The sequence below is a fragment of the Colletotrichum abscissum genome (genome assembly GCF_030869225.1).
Source record: "Colletotrichum abscissum strain IMI 504890 chromosome Unknown Scaffold_65.1, whole genome shotgun sequence".
NCBI classification, from domain to species: domain Eukaryota; kingdom Fungi; phylum Ascomycota; class Sordariomycetes; order Glomerellales; family Glomerellaceae; genus Colletotrichum; species Colletotrichum abscissum.
Window position 1 is genome coordinate 150,040 of NW_026850509.1, and position 13,848 is coordinate 163,887.

Sequence of the window (13,848 nt, forward strand, 5' to 3'; positions counted from 1 at the left end):
TTTCCCCAGACCTGCACCCCGCAACCCCCCAGATGCCCCGGATGAGATTTCCTTAAATTGGAACCATGATCCGCTCCCAAAAGTCTTGTCTGAGTTCTTCAGGCGACCTGTTTATCATCCCTATTTCTTGTGGTCTAAGCTTGTCTTTCTTCTAGAATTCCTCACTTGCCGTACGCCACTGCTTTCGAAACACCCGTCATCCTGGCCAAACGTCCGGTTTTTCTACTTCAAAATGCCACTACGAACCACCTGGGTACATCATAAATGGGCAATCTTTTATTGTGCTGTATCAGCCATCGGAGCCCTCTGCTATGGATATGACAATACGTACTACAACGGTGTATTGGCCATGCAGGAGTTCAAGAATGATTACGGAGATGTCCGTGATGCCACCGGCAAGCTCGCTCTGTCTTCGTCTTTCCAGTCTCTCACAGCTTCCGCTATTTACATTGGCGACTTGCTTGGCGCAATGATTGCTGCTCCCCTCAATGATCGCTACGGCCGAAAGTCCACGTTCTGGCTGGCTTCATTCTGCATATTCATCGGCGGCATTTGTCAAGTCGCAGACACAATCAGCTCAGAAGCCCTACTTGTGGTCGGACGCATCTTGATTGGCCTTGGAGTGGGCCAGTTTACCGTCACTTCATTGCTGTACATCGGTGAAGTTGCACCCTTGGGCATCCGAGGACCAGCACTCATGTGCTTCCAATTTCTCCAATCCTGGTCTCAGTTATGCGCATCCGCGATCAACCAGGGCACCAAGAGCATCGCAAGCTCTCTGGGATACCGTGTTCCTATGGGAGGCCTTGTCATTCTTCCTCTAATCATGGCCGCCCTTCTTCCCTTCATTCCGGAGAGCCCGCTGTGGTACGTTCTCAAGGGCCGTCATACAGAGGCCGAGCAATGTTTTCGCAAGATCAATCAGAGCAACCCGAACTACGACCCGTCAGAGGATATGGCTACTGCTGAAAATGCCAAGAATGTCGAAGAGGAACATGCCGAATTCTCTTCATGGGGAGCCCTGATAACGGATCCCATCGAAAGACGCAAGTTGATCTACTCGGCTGGAGCCATGTTCAGTCAGCAGATCTGCGGCATTCTGTTCTTCTACGTTTATGGTGTTGTATTCGTACAGGCAATTGGGTTGGGCGACCCTTTTCTCGTTCAACTGATCACCAACATTGTTCAAATCTTCGCCGTGGGCGCCTCTATAATCACTGTCAACAAAGTGCGCCGCCGTACCAACCTCATGATCACCAACTTGATGATGCTGGTGGCCTTCATCATTATCGGCGGCGTGGCGGTCAAGCCGCTTACATCTTCGACACAATACGTCATTGTAGTGTTTTCCTTTGTCGTCGTAGTTGGCTTCAACTTCGGTCTTGGCCCCCTTGCGTACACCGTCGCTCGGGAAATGGCAGTCGGTCCCAACCAGAACAAGATCATGTCCGCGAGTATCGTCATTTTTTACCTGACAACCTGGGTGGTCTCGTTCACCGCGCCCTATTTATACTACGATGCTGGACTAGGTCCAATGGTAGGCTTCGTATACGCTGGAACGACGTGTCTCTCCATACTGTGGACATGGTTTTGTGTGGGCGAAACCGCAGGCAGATCAAGTTTGGAGATTTCGAGATTTTTCACTGAAAGGATACCCGTCAGAGCTTGGAGGAGTCATGTATTCTCGGAAAGCGAATCCTCGGGAGAAATGAGCTCAGAAGACAAAGGCAAGGGTATGCCGAATGGCCCTTTAACGGCAGAGCACCAGGAATTTGCTGTATAAATGTAGTAGCAACATCTGTAGCGGCAGCTTTGGCACCATTCGCGTACCAGCGCAATGATATTGATGCTAGTATGTCTTTTTACTGATTTGAGTCATGGTACGCGCTGCCCAGATTAGTGGTAGCCCGAAAGACGTACGTTACAAAACCAATTAGCGCCCGAATTTCTCAAACTTCGCTGGCGAACATCCAGTCTTTGACTGGCTAAGTTCCTCACAAGAGCTGCCACCTGACAATTGGTGACTGGGAATGAAGGTTAGCAAAAGTGACGCAGTGCCACCGCCCAATTTGTACAGGTGAGGAAACTGGCATTTTCCTTGACCAGTTGCCCTCTTGGCTCGGTGTCGGGAAATCTAGAAACCTGGAATGGACAGACTTGAGGCGGATTTCCTCAATCGGAATGCCCGTCCGAAATTAGCTCCATCGGGGTGCCTGATGAGAGCCGACCGCCAACCGCCTCCTACGGCCTGACGAATGTCGGCGTGTCACCTTTATGACTTAGCGACAATGTTCTATAAGAAACTAAAAATATGCAGGATTGACGGGATTTCCTATTTTGCGAACGTACGTAGGATGGGGATGCTCTTTGTAAGTGGTGTTTTAGGCACTGGAAAGCTCGAGTGTAAATCATAGCTGAGGTGAATCGCAGATATAAGAGTGAACCATCATGCAGCGAAACCACTGTAGAAGATTCATTGTCATCGAGCTTTCAAATATTCTAGCCTTGAGAAAGATTTAACATGCTGCTGCTACCTTACTTGGTGAGCCACACCTGTGGTCCGTCGCGTCAAGTTATCTGGTTAACATTCTATGCAGCCATCCCTGCTGTGATCCTTTGGGTCATTATCGGCGGACCGATAACAAACTACTTTGTCGACAGAAAAGGCCTTCGAATCTTTCCTAGCCCCGGAGTTGCCGGTATCTCATCCTTGTGGCGCATCTTCCACTGCTTGAGATATCGGCACTTCATAGTGGTGCACGAAGCTCACGAAACGCTAGTACGCACGTCCGCATTGGTCCAAACTACGTTTCCATCTCAGATCCTCGCGCTGTCTATGATATTTGCGGCCACGGTGCCAACTTTCTCAAGGATGCTTGGTACGATGGAGGCGCCGGAGAGTTCCGTCACATGTCGGACGAAAGAATCAAGACCAAGCATCAGAGAAAGCGCAAATTACTTGCTCATGTCTTTGCGCAAAAGTCCTATTCCAGTCAATATGCGCCGGTATTTCAACTACTCACATCGATGCTTTTTCGATAATGCTCTATGGCAGTTCACTCAACTGCTTGGAGCGTAATAGCGACATTGTGAACGCCGAAACGCCGGGTAGGAAGGTCTATCAAGTTCCCTTCATTCAGTCTTTACTAGACGCCACTCACATCAACACCGTCCTTGGAATGGAAGCCCGTCTGTTGCCCTTGACCAGAAAGTTCTTTTCATGGCATCCTTACAAGAAGGCTGGCGCGGACTTCGATAATATCATCCTGCACTGCACCAAGGCGCGTTTCGCATCCAAAGACAAGGACGGGGATATATTCCAAAAGTTGATGGCTAAGAATAATGGCGAGCCGCTAAACTTGCTCTTTAGCGAGCTTTTGGCGGAATGCTCGGTCATGATGAATGCCGGCACGGAAACAACCACGGCTGCTCTCACAAACGCTGTATACCTCATCTACACCCACCCTAACGTACTCGAGCAACTTCGAGAAGAACTGGACCCTATCATTGTGCAGAATACCGTACCGAGCTACGACGCCATCGGCCAGCTGTCGTTCCTTCAAGCCTGCGTTGAGGAATCCCTCCGCGTTCGACCGGCAAGCTCAATACGCTTGCCTAGGGTCGTGCCGGAGGGCGGTCGGGTGATCGCAGGGCAGTTCGTGAGCGAGGGCGTCACTGTACCAGTCCCAAGCTACACTCTACTGCGGGACGTCGAGGCTTCCAAGGATGCTGAGACATTCCGACCTCAGCGCTGGATTGATGGAAATAAGGAGAAGATGCTTAAGGCCCACCTTCCATTCAATACAGGACCTCGAGCATGCATTGGCAGAAACATTGCCTACTTTGAGCAGCTCATGCTCATCTCATCTCTGGTACGAAACTTCGATTTTCCTCTAGCTTCACCGGGCCATGAGTTCAGGGCCTTGGAGCGGTTCGACTCTAACCCAGACGAGACGTCGAAGTGTCACAACTATGTCAACCCCAATCTGCCCTTTATTTCTCCTCCACAGTAGCTGCGAGTGTGTCAAAGAGCAGATGCAGGCTTTTCGAAGAAGGTAGAAATAGAAATCCAGACATACGAGAAAGAGGAGGCCTCTCCAAAGCCAGAATACGTACTACCAAGCCGGAGCTCTAATTTGTTTCGCGGTCCATGTACCACGAGATGTATCCAGTCACCCAAAACACGATTTCGGTCTCGTACTGAGCCATGTTGATGTTCCGCATCTGAACCTCGGGTTTGGCCCCCTTGCCGTCATTAGCTTGCCGAAAGAGAAAAGAAAGACCCAGAGCTGTGTGGACCTTCCAAAATCGGTGAAGTTACGCGCGTGCGAAGTTTATCTGGAAGAAAATTGTTGTTTGAATAGCTGAGAGATGGCCGTTGAGGATATTTAGTCCCATTTTACTGAACTAGTTGGGAAAGCCGGAAAGTCAAGTACAGAAGTATGAGATAGAGAGAGCGAAGCTCAGGGCTATCGGCTCTATGCTGCCCGGATATCCCACGGATCTCATGTCGCACCCGCCGAGCAAAAACCTCGGGAACAAGCTTGTGTCCCGAACTGAACGGTACTAGCCGCCGCCGCCGCCGCCGCAGATGTGGAGCTTCTGCCGCCTTCCGGGATTGTCCGGGGAGCGGTACACGGAGGCAGTCCGAAGATAAGGCAACTTGACTTTCGCAAACGCTGTTGCGTTCACCTAATATAAGCTTCACGCCGTGCTTGCGTTTTTTGAGGGGCTGTCATTTATGAATCCTTCGAGACAACCAGCAGAAACAGCCGCGACAGATGCTCTCGTAGGTAACATACTGTTCTTCTCGGATGCGACCATAATGCCACCGAGATCGCATATGTACGTAGGCCAAGTGCCGCGCCAAAAACATCACCACTAGATAACACCACCATCCAATTTTCGACTATCCAATTCGACTATGGCTTTCAGAGCTGAATTGAGCTTCGTTCCAGTCTATACATAATGTAGACAGATTAAGTGTCATTAACTCATAACAAACGCTACTCTGATCCATGTCATGGTATCTACTCTTCTCTCTGTATTTTCATTAAGGCATGAAATTGGAAACTAGCATAGACCAATACGTAGCATATCTAAGTGACTTCGTTTCTTGCCATCCACTCGGGTCAATCAGTTGTCGAGTCATCTCTTTTGCAAATGCTCTCTTTTGTAAATGCGGATCCAGGGAGCTCCATTTCACCTCGGTAAGTTTCTGAATATTATGGACTAGATGATCTGACCGTAATATTGTTATTGAGAACGTAAAATCTCGAAATTAAAACTCAAAGTAACAAGAAGAATAGCTGGTGGGTCTTTTATTTAAGAAAGCAGCTCGGAATCATAGGAAGGTCGTTGCGGATCATCAGTCTGTATTTGCTTTACTTTCATCGAGTTATCGCCAAGATCAAACATGATCTGAGTATTTGAAACCACGCAGCTCGAACTTGGATATTGCCTCATGTAAAATTCGTATGAGTCGTGTTCCTGCGTGGACGAAGCGGAGGGGCTGTCCCGTCGTGGAAGTTCCCTCTGAACCCTGTGCCTTGGTGCTCGACGCACAGCGATCGTGACTTTGGAACTCTGCTCTCTGCCAAGAGAACTCGCTGCTCGCGCGCCCGCTGAGTGGGAGAGGGTAAAGCTTGCGTTACATCACGATTGTCTCGTAGTCGGGATGCTCTATAATTGGACCCTGAATTCTGTGGAGGCAACTCAAGCCGGGACTCAGGGGCGGAATCCCATTAATCAACCTTGCGGCGCCGGCTACGCTTTTCTCACCTCTACTATCTGATCCGAACTTTCCGTAGCAGCAAGCAATGCCGATCACGACCACGAGGGCAGATAAGTGCACGAGGTTGCGTTTATCGTTGAAGCGCGTAAGCCCCGCCATTCAGAACTCTAAGTATGCTCTTCCCAGGAGGCCCCTAGTTTTGACGTGAGTTTGTTTCGAGGCGCACCGGCCGGCCGTTGATCGGCACTGTCGAAATGCCAACCCGCATCGAACTTCCCGCTCGGCCTCTGCCAGAGTAGCTTCTGGTCGTTGGCATTCGTCCCGTTCTTGGACATGGGGAACTCTCAAAGTAAAGGTTTACAGGCGTGGCTACAGCACGAGTCGCACTACGGCCGGACCATTGACGGAACTGGGTGAGCCGGGAGGGTTTGCAGGAATCGAGCCAAGAGAGAGTTTTTTCTCCGATCTTGATTGTCGATCCGGAGGGACCCGTAGCTGGCTTGCTAGCGCGTCACCACACCACCGCGGGGTATATTGCGATCTTATAGTTCGTAGATCACTAATTATATGTCAGTCAAATCCAAGACAATGGGCGGAGCTTCAGCTGCCAAGACTCCGATTGCGACCTCAATTGGGAGAACACTTTTGGTTTGACCTCGTGACGACTCAATATTTCCCACATGATAGCGGGGGCAAGATCACGAACAACATTCGTTGACTCGTTGACGATCCGGGTCAACTGTAACTGGACAGACTACCCAGGCTTTTATGGTTCGGTGACACTGTGGTCTTCTTGCTGGTGACGCGTGAAATGCATGGGATTTTCTCCCCAGACCACGATGCCGAAGTCTCCCACAGGCGCGGTACATTTAAGACGATGTAACGGAGGCAGCACCCGCGCCTGCAGCGATGGTGCGGTTCACTTCAAACGCGAAGAAACTCCAAAGGAATCCTGTCACGACACTGCGACGAAACATTCCAATTCACCAAGCTTAATCCTCTTCTCAGCCTTCCTAGCTAGTTCTCAGACAACGGGATGTCGATTATTCAATAGCCTTGTTCATCAGGTATGCTCTCCTCGCGCGTGTCGCAGCTTGTGACCAATTACCGATAGCGGCTTGGCAAGAAGTTATTGTCACCGCCGCAAAGGCTAAGCTTCCGTTTTGGCGGCATGGTTAAGCTTTGCCCATCCGGTCGTCTCGAATACGAAACCGATCATGATGGGCAATCCTGTGTCACGGATCTGATTACTGGATAGGCCGGACCGACCACTCAGGACCAGGTCAAGGAAACAGCTTCTGGAAAACATGATGATGGGTAGCAAAGCTCCCAATCGGGCGTGACCAAACGCGGATTTTGAATTCTACGTAGCCCTTGCCATGTAAAACACAGCCGGCTCTCCATGGACGACCTGGATACTAATTCTTCACATATAAATTTCCGTTCCCTCTCTCCTTCTGACCAGCAGTCAGTTTGTCAGTAAATCAACGCATAACTCAGGTACTACAACGTATCATTGCGGCTCTTTTTCGAATTCAAGAGTAAGGCAATTCCTTGTTCCTTACCGTTTAGTACTAACATCACGCCAGTGAACTTCAATTTCCTGTTCTGGTTCTTCCTTTTGGGTGCTACCAGCGTTTACGCAAGCACCTGTACTGTGGAACCACGGTCCAACTTTGACAGTCGTTTTGATTCAAGCTTCGCAAAGCAAGCAAAGCAGCAGTGCCGCAGCGCCGGCGGGAATTCCAAGGGAGGCAACTCGGTGCGGCAAGTCTGCGATTTCCGTGGCGATCCGCCCAGATCTCTTCAGCGGACGTCTCGTATTCAAGTCTCCTCGAACGGCCGTAGCACCAATGTGAATGTGAGGTGGAACTGCAGGCGTTAACCTCGGTAGAGAAAGGTCATGGCGCGACTCAGCGTCTCGAAAGGACGAGAGGGCTGTCAGAAAGGCATGCTGAATCGAGAGACAAGGAGCATCTTGATTGTGTTGACACAACCCGAGCAGATGAGAGTGAAACTCGAGGATGATCATCTTCTTCATTGTTAGCAGTGCGTACCGATGTTTCGTTCTTATCGTCTCTGATCTAGGTGTTACCAAATACACAATATTGCAATTACAGTACGCCGACACGTGATTTGTACAAGTCTATTTTACGCCAGCTTGCTACTCGAGTGATGGCTTGGTTCCTTACGTCAACATTCGAGGGTGATCATGCCATCCTTTTACGTTAGTAAACCCCTAGTCTGTCGTATCGGGGGGAAGCATTGAATTGTGATTCTTGAACTTGATGTGCCTAGCGTGGGTGTCCAATTAAGAATATGTACGTAAAACGAAATCTGTGATCGTCGATACGTTGGACAACGAGAATTGTGAGCTAGCATCCCATGCGCAACTTCGAGCCACTGTGACTTTTGATGGTATTTGCAATAGTTCTCGAAACTGTGACGCGATCCACGATTACGTATTCAGATTGACACAAAGTGTCGCCAAAGTCTATTCCTTTTTTCATGTTGGTAAACAGAATACAAGCCAGGGCATACTGGCCAGAGACCCTATAAGTAAATTCATAGCACGTTCAGAATACGACATTAGAATCCAATTTCGATCTGCTCCTCAATCTCCGTCGTCCGACCAATGGAAATAATGCCCTTTCTTTCGGTGAGATCAAACACCACATTGAAAAGAGTACCAGAATCATTCTTTCCGATTTGCTTCCGGTTGATGGAGCTTGGGAAGTTTTGTTCATCCTTGAAAAGCTCTAGCAAGGACTTGAAGCCGGCGTTCTCGCCAACATCTAGCGTTGCTAGCTCCCTCATACGGGCAGTACGTTTCGGTGAATCTACAAGCCAGAGCGGCTCAAGAACGCCCTCATGATCCAATATCAAGTTATTGGCATGAACGACACGACCATTCTCATCAGCCGGCAGCTCCCTGAACCCAATGCTGGTACACTCGAGGCCAGTAGGGCCTGAGTGGTCGCCGAGAAGAATGTGACTGCTTCCAGCTAACCCCACGCTCTTTATCTTCTCCAGGGCCTCTCTTTTTGACCTGGATTCCAGAATGGTCCGCAGAGCAAAGTGGGTTGGCATACGCTCTGAGTCGACGCCCTTCGCGCGGATCCCATTAAGGAGACATCCCACACCGTGCTCGTTGAATCCAATTTTCCCAATGATACCTGCTTCAGTGATCATTTGGAAAGCTGGCAGATCGATGCCGGGCCCACCATGCGGTTTGGCGCGAAGGATGATCAAATTTGGTTTTTGTTCGTTCTTCCAGTCCCAGTTCTGTGAGAGGAATATAGACCCTCTAGGAGTCTTCCAGCCTAGTGCAGTGCATCCGTCCACTGCCATTTCAACTGATGTAGTTGACGTGGGTCTTGTCGGTTCCGTTTCGAAGAGACCAAAAGCGATCTCGCTTCGTATGTTCAATGCAACAACATCCAGAACGTCCACGACAGCACCTTCCGCTATCCCTTCGATCTCTTCATAGTATGAGGGAAACTTGGCTTTGAGGTGTGGCACAAACTCTCGGGTCTTCGCCTGTACTGTGGACCACTCTAACCCGCTGAAGTCTTTGAAAAAATAACGGTAGAAGGCAATTGACCCAGCAACTTGCTTCGCAGCCTGATGACCTACAGCAAAGCCGATCTGCGTTGACACGGAGGTGAGCTTCTCAGGCACATAAAAAAGCAGTCAGGCGCATCACTCACCTCTCGATGGGTTCCAGCAACAGTGATATCAATCATCCTCGCAGAATGTTCTCTCGCTCGAAATTTGCCATCGTTGAGATGAGGATGCAGAGTCGATAGATGGATCCCTCTTTGGTGGTCTTACATTCGTGATGCGGGGTTCTCCTCGGCTACCTATCTCATGCAGGCTCCGGAGTGGCAAACACTAGACGGCTCGCCGGCTCTCAACATCCTCGATACGGTCCTACCTACACGTGTGCATTAGCTCCCTTGCTGTTTGCATCTCCATCCGATAGTAGCTAATCTCCGACAGTTTCAACCAATGATATCAAACGTCCCAGGCCAATTAAAACATCAATCAATTGACCACCTGCCCATACAACACTTACCGCAATACAACATGTTCTGTAAAATGTGTAGTAGCCTAGGTATTGTGTCGCGAAGTTGCCGACTGCCCTTGCCTCGTATGTACATTCACCCTTCCAGACTGCGAATGTCCAAACAGACCACCAATTCAGTAGAGAGCCTTCGACATCTCATTATATTACAACGCTGAATACAATGATGTTCGGTCAGACCCCCCAAAGAGTCAAGGAAGCCCCTGGGGCAAATCAGCTGGAACTTCCTGCACACTCCGGCGCTTAGAACGACACTAATGAAAACTCATGTAGTCTCGGAAACAATGTCAATCTTTGAGGATGTCATACTTGAGTCTCAAATCATATGTTATTAGCATCTGAGTTTCATGCACCGAATTCAAGGCAAAAGTCTGGTTCATTTTGGATCTCGAACTCTCGATCAGTGGCCTCATTCTTGCACATGACCCCTTGTGCAATGGATGTCCGTGATGCCCAGGATCTGATTAGAAACTTCCGGGCTCATGGGTCTTGGAAGAGAACGAAAACGCTCAGTATTATATATTCTCCTCGTTTTCGCCATTTACACTGGAGGAGAAGTAGCGATCTAGATGCTGCTGATGTCATTAACTGACCTGGAGATTCAGATCATCAGCATAGGTATCACATTTTGATACAGATTTTGGTAATTTGATGCTTTTAGCCTCATTTTGAAGGTGGAACTTTGCAAGTGCTGCAATAAAGCAGACGGTAGAAGTCTCCGGCACCAATAAATAGCGAAGGCGTGTTTTCTCAGCGAGGTTGCTTCATGTTGGCAGCGGTTTTGCTGTTCTTCCCTTCACACTGCTCACGCGTTTGCAAAAGCCAAGGCTGCATTATGATAAGACATTCTTTTTGGGGAGAGATATTATTGAATTGTCGAAATGAGCGTATGCGCGTTATCGACCCGAGCTGTAAACCCTCGGGTAAGCTGCTCGGGTTGATGCTTTGTTCCGCGTATTCTTTACCACCCGACTCGGGTCCGTATGCCCCACACCCCAAGCGATCCGAACCCGTTCAACCGCAACTCTATCCGAGCATTCACGGCCTGGCATAGAGTAGAGAAAAACATGCAAACACGGAGCTAATGAGGCTTAGATTTGTCTAGACTTTGTGGAGCTCGGAACTCTCTTTTGGGTACTGGCATGTCTTTACAATGTGGACAGCTTCGTTTGCTTCTCGGCGTACATATACCCGTCCATTTCTTTGCTTTCTCGAATTCCCAGATAGTCCTTTCTGACGGCAGTCTCCCTCAACATTGCTCACCATTCTTGCCGAAGTTTCTTGTAATTTTTCGTACATTCTGATCCGAATCACCAGACGCCCGTTAGCCTGCAGCCATGTCTACGGATGGTTACTTCGCGCCAGTGCCAGGAGTTAAGCCTACCAAAGGAGGAGCCTACCTTTGGCGCTATCTCCCGAGCAAACCTGCGGCGATCCTATTTCTCATTCTATTTCTATTGTCTTTCCTCTACATCAGCTGGAAGATCTGGAGGACTCGTGCTCGCTTCTGCATCGTCTTTGCAGTAGGATGCCTCTGTAAGTTGCGCAATGGCTCTTGACAAACCTCGATGTACTGACTCCCAGTAAGTCGAAGTCATAGGATATGGAGCACGCGCTAGCGCCCACGACAAGACCGACAGAATCATGACGTTCGCCATCCAGAACATGTTCATCATCATCGCACCCGTCCTCTTTGCCGCCTCAATCTACATGATCCTCGGTCGAATTATCACGAGTATCCACGCCGAGAAATATTCGATGATCCGACCAGCCAAATTGACGAAGACGTTTGTCCTTGGAGATCTGGTTTCTTTCCTAATTCAGGGAGGCGCTTCAGGCATGATGGTGATCCAAAAGCCCGGTCTCGCGACTTGGGGTGAGAGGATCGTCATCATCGGCCTTGTTGTCCAGATCATCATGTTTGGCCTCTTCTGTGCAATCGCCGTCGTCTTCCACCGCAGAATGAGACAAGCACCCACTCCCGACTCCCTGGACGGCCTAATCCCATGGGAACAGAGCCTTTACATGCTTTATGCCGTCAGTCTGCTCATCATGGTTCGATCAATCTTCAGAGTTGTCGAGTTCGCTCAGGGATATACGGGTTACTCTCTTTCCCACGAATGGACACTTTACGTTTTCGACTCCCTTCTTATGTATCTCGTCACGGTGCTCTTCGCTTGGAGGTTCCCAGAGCGCTTGAGGCCTAAAGAGGATCTGGCTTTGTGAGCTATCTTGCATAGGCCTAACCTTCGATGTTTGGTACTGGGTTGTCACATATGTGAGGGTGGGTCAAGCTTGTGAAGCAAGGCATTTTGTGGGAGTTTGCTTCGTTAGGTCGGTCTTACGGGCCTTCTCGCTGGCCGATTTCAGTCCCCACTCCAAGTCCTTAAGGAGTTTGGCACGCCTCAATGTCTAGCTTAAGTAGACGCTCTCGTCTGTTTCACTTAGAGACGGGGTTAGTAGACGCGGAATCGGTAATGCTTATCAGGACATGAGGTCAAGTCAATTCTAATGTTATTTGAAAACATGCCACGGAGGGCATTATTTTCCTTCTTTTTTCGGTGAAGGTTTCAGTGACTCAGCGAAGCTAGTATTGAAGTGGAAGATTTGGAGGATAAATGGGCTAAGCTCATGAGAATGAAAGATCCATGGAGAAGCACCTCAGAGAAAGTCTTACGCTTATATCTCATGTAATCGGCCTTGTGTGGTAAAAACAGCGCTACGAAGTAGTCCTAAGATGGGTGGGCTTTACCAGGTTTTACTGTTTGTTATAGTTCCTCCTACAACGACATCAGGTAAAATCAGGCCAACAGCCAGCTTTCATCATCCGAGTTGTCATCCAAGTCATCTTCACGTCGGATCACGAATACGTTTCGACTATTATTGAGAATATTCTCTAGGTAGTTTGGGATTGTTGTGATGGATTTTCTTATCGGAAAAAGTGAAGGCTAGGTAGTTATACATTCATCCGACCCCATTCCCGTAGTTTCCTTCGTTCGAAAACTCACTTGAGGTATTATTGAGTTAAAGAAGAAGTGAACCTGCTTGTACTAATGTCGACTTGCAGTCGATGGGGTATATCGAAGAGCCAAAAAGCACCTCCCGGATACTGAGTAAAATCCATTCTGATTCCTCCCGCTGCTGTGATCCTCTGAGGTGAATCTAGATAGTGCTCAGGTCTTAACTCTCCATCCCTAACGCCACTGCACACCTATAATCCTTGGATCACCTCTGTAATACACAGGTCTATGCCGGTGTTCTGTGTCGCTACCCGACTCTGAATGGTGCTCCTCGGGGCTCTCAGAAACGTTCAAGTCAGCCCCCATCAGAACGAAAGCCGCCCAATATGTCGGCTGAGAATAGTTCAGATGACCCTTTTTGCCTCCAAGCGGTGCTATGATTCCCTCAGTATCCTGCTTTTCGCCATTCCCAAGTAAATCCCTTATTTCGGCCAACTCTATCTCGACTGCCCGCGGAAGCGCCTGAAAAATAGCTGACTGAGCTGCCTTCAAGGCTTCTCTCAGTAACTGACCCGATGCGAGGCTTTCATAGAAGCGTCTCTTAAAAATGACTGTAATGTTGTCATTGATAGGCCACAAAGTGACTAGCACATTTCTCACGCCAGAAGCAATCAGACTTGTAGCAAATCCTGCGGTACTCCCACCACCGGCATAAGACACTCCTCCAGTGTGACAGGCGCTCATAACAACGAGCTCATGATCCATGTCTGCGTCAGTGAATTCTTCAACAGAGATGCACTCTCCGTCAGCAACAGATATTTCTGACAGTGTAGAGAACTCCTCCGAAAAGTCGCCGTGAGTGGCTAGGTGCAAGATGTCATATTGGTGAATGTTAAGGAGAATGGCTTCTTTCGTCGCAGCAGATCCAGTCAGGGCCAAATTAGCGGATTGTAATCTGGCAATGACCTCGGCTTCAATCTCAGCGCCTGGGAGTGAGGGAAGAGGTGTTACTCTTCCAGTAATTCGGTCCACGTGTGACATCCTGGATGGGTTTCCAATAGCCAATA

At 49.1% G+C, this 13,848-nt stretch overlaps 5 protein-coding genes across 5 annotated transcripts; 4 read left to right on the forward strand and 1 right to left on the reverse strand.

Annotated features, from left to right (window-relative positions):
• Nucleotides 1–232: 232 nt before the first annotated feature.
• Nucleotides 233–1,783, forward strand: CABS01_15347 (uncharacterized protein; the record flags this gene model as incomplete). The annotated part of the gene is made up of 1 exon (XM_060548682.1): nucleotides 233–1,783. The coding sequence occupies one exon, from the start codon at nucleotides 233–235 to the stop codon at nucleotides 1,781–1,783; it is 1,551 nt and encodes a 516-aa protein (XP_060391949.1).
• Nucleotides 1,784–3,041: 1,258 nt separating this feature from the next.
• Nucleotides 3,042–4,013, forward strand: CABS01_15348 (uncharacterized protein; the record flags this gene model as incomplete). The annotated part of the gene is made up of 1 exon (XM_060548683.1): nucleotides 3,042–4,013. One exon carries the CDS (start codon nucleotides 3,042–3,044, stop codon nucleotides 4,011–4,013), a length of 972 nt encoding a protein of 323 aa, XP_060391950.1.
• A 3,309-nt stretch (nucleotides 4,014–7,322) lies between these two features.
• On the forward strand, nucleotides 7,323–7,619 carry CABS01_15349 (uncharacterized protein; the record flags this gene model as incomplete). Its single annotated transcript, XM_060548684.1, has 1 exon — nucleotides 7,323–7,619. A coding segment is annotated over one exon (297 nt), but the record flags the coding sequence as incomplete, so codon positions are not given.
• A 704-nt stretch (nucleotides 7,620–8,323) lies between these two features.
• Nucleotides 8,324–9,480, reverse strand: CABS01_15350 (isopenicillin-N N-acyltransferase; the record flags this gene model as incomplete). Its single annotated transcript, XM_060548685.1, has 2 exons — nucleotides 8,324–9,382; nucleotides 9,445–9,480. The coding sequence occupies 2 exons, from the start codon at nucleotides 9,478–9,480 to the stop codon at nucleotides 8,324–8,326; spliced, it is 1,095 nt and encodes a 364-aa protein (XP_060391952.1).
• A 1,678-nt stretch (nucleotides 9,481–11,158) lies between these two features.
• Nucleotides 11,159–12,047, forward strand: CABS01_15351 (RTM1; the record flags this gene model as incomplete). The annotated part of the gene is made up of 2 exons (XM_060548686.1): nucleotides 11,159–11,357; nucleotides 11,410–12,047. The coding sequence occupies 2 exons, from the start codon at nucleotides 11,159–11,161 to the stop codon at nucleotides 12,045–12,047; spliced, it is 837 nt and encodes a 278-aa protein (XP_060391953.1).
• Between the last annotated feature and the right edge of the window lie 1,801 nt (nucleotides 12,048–13,848).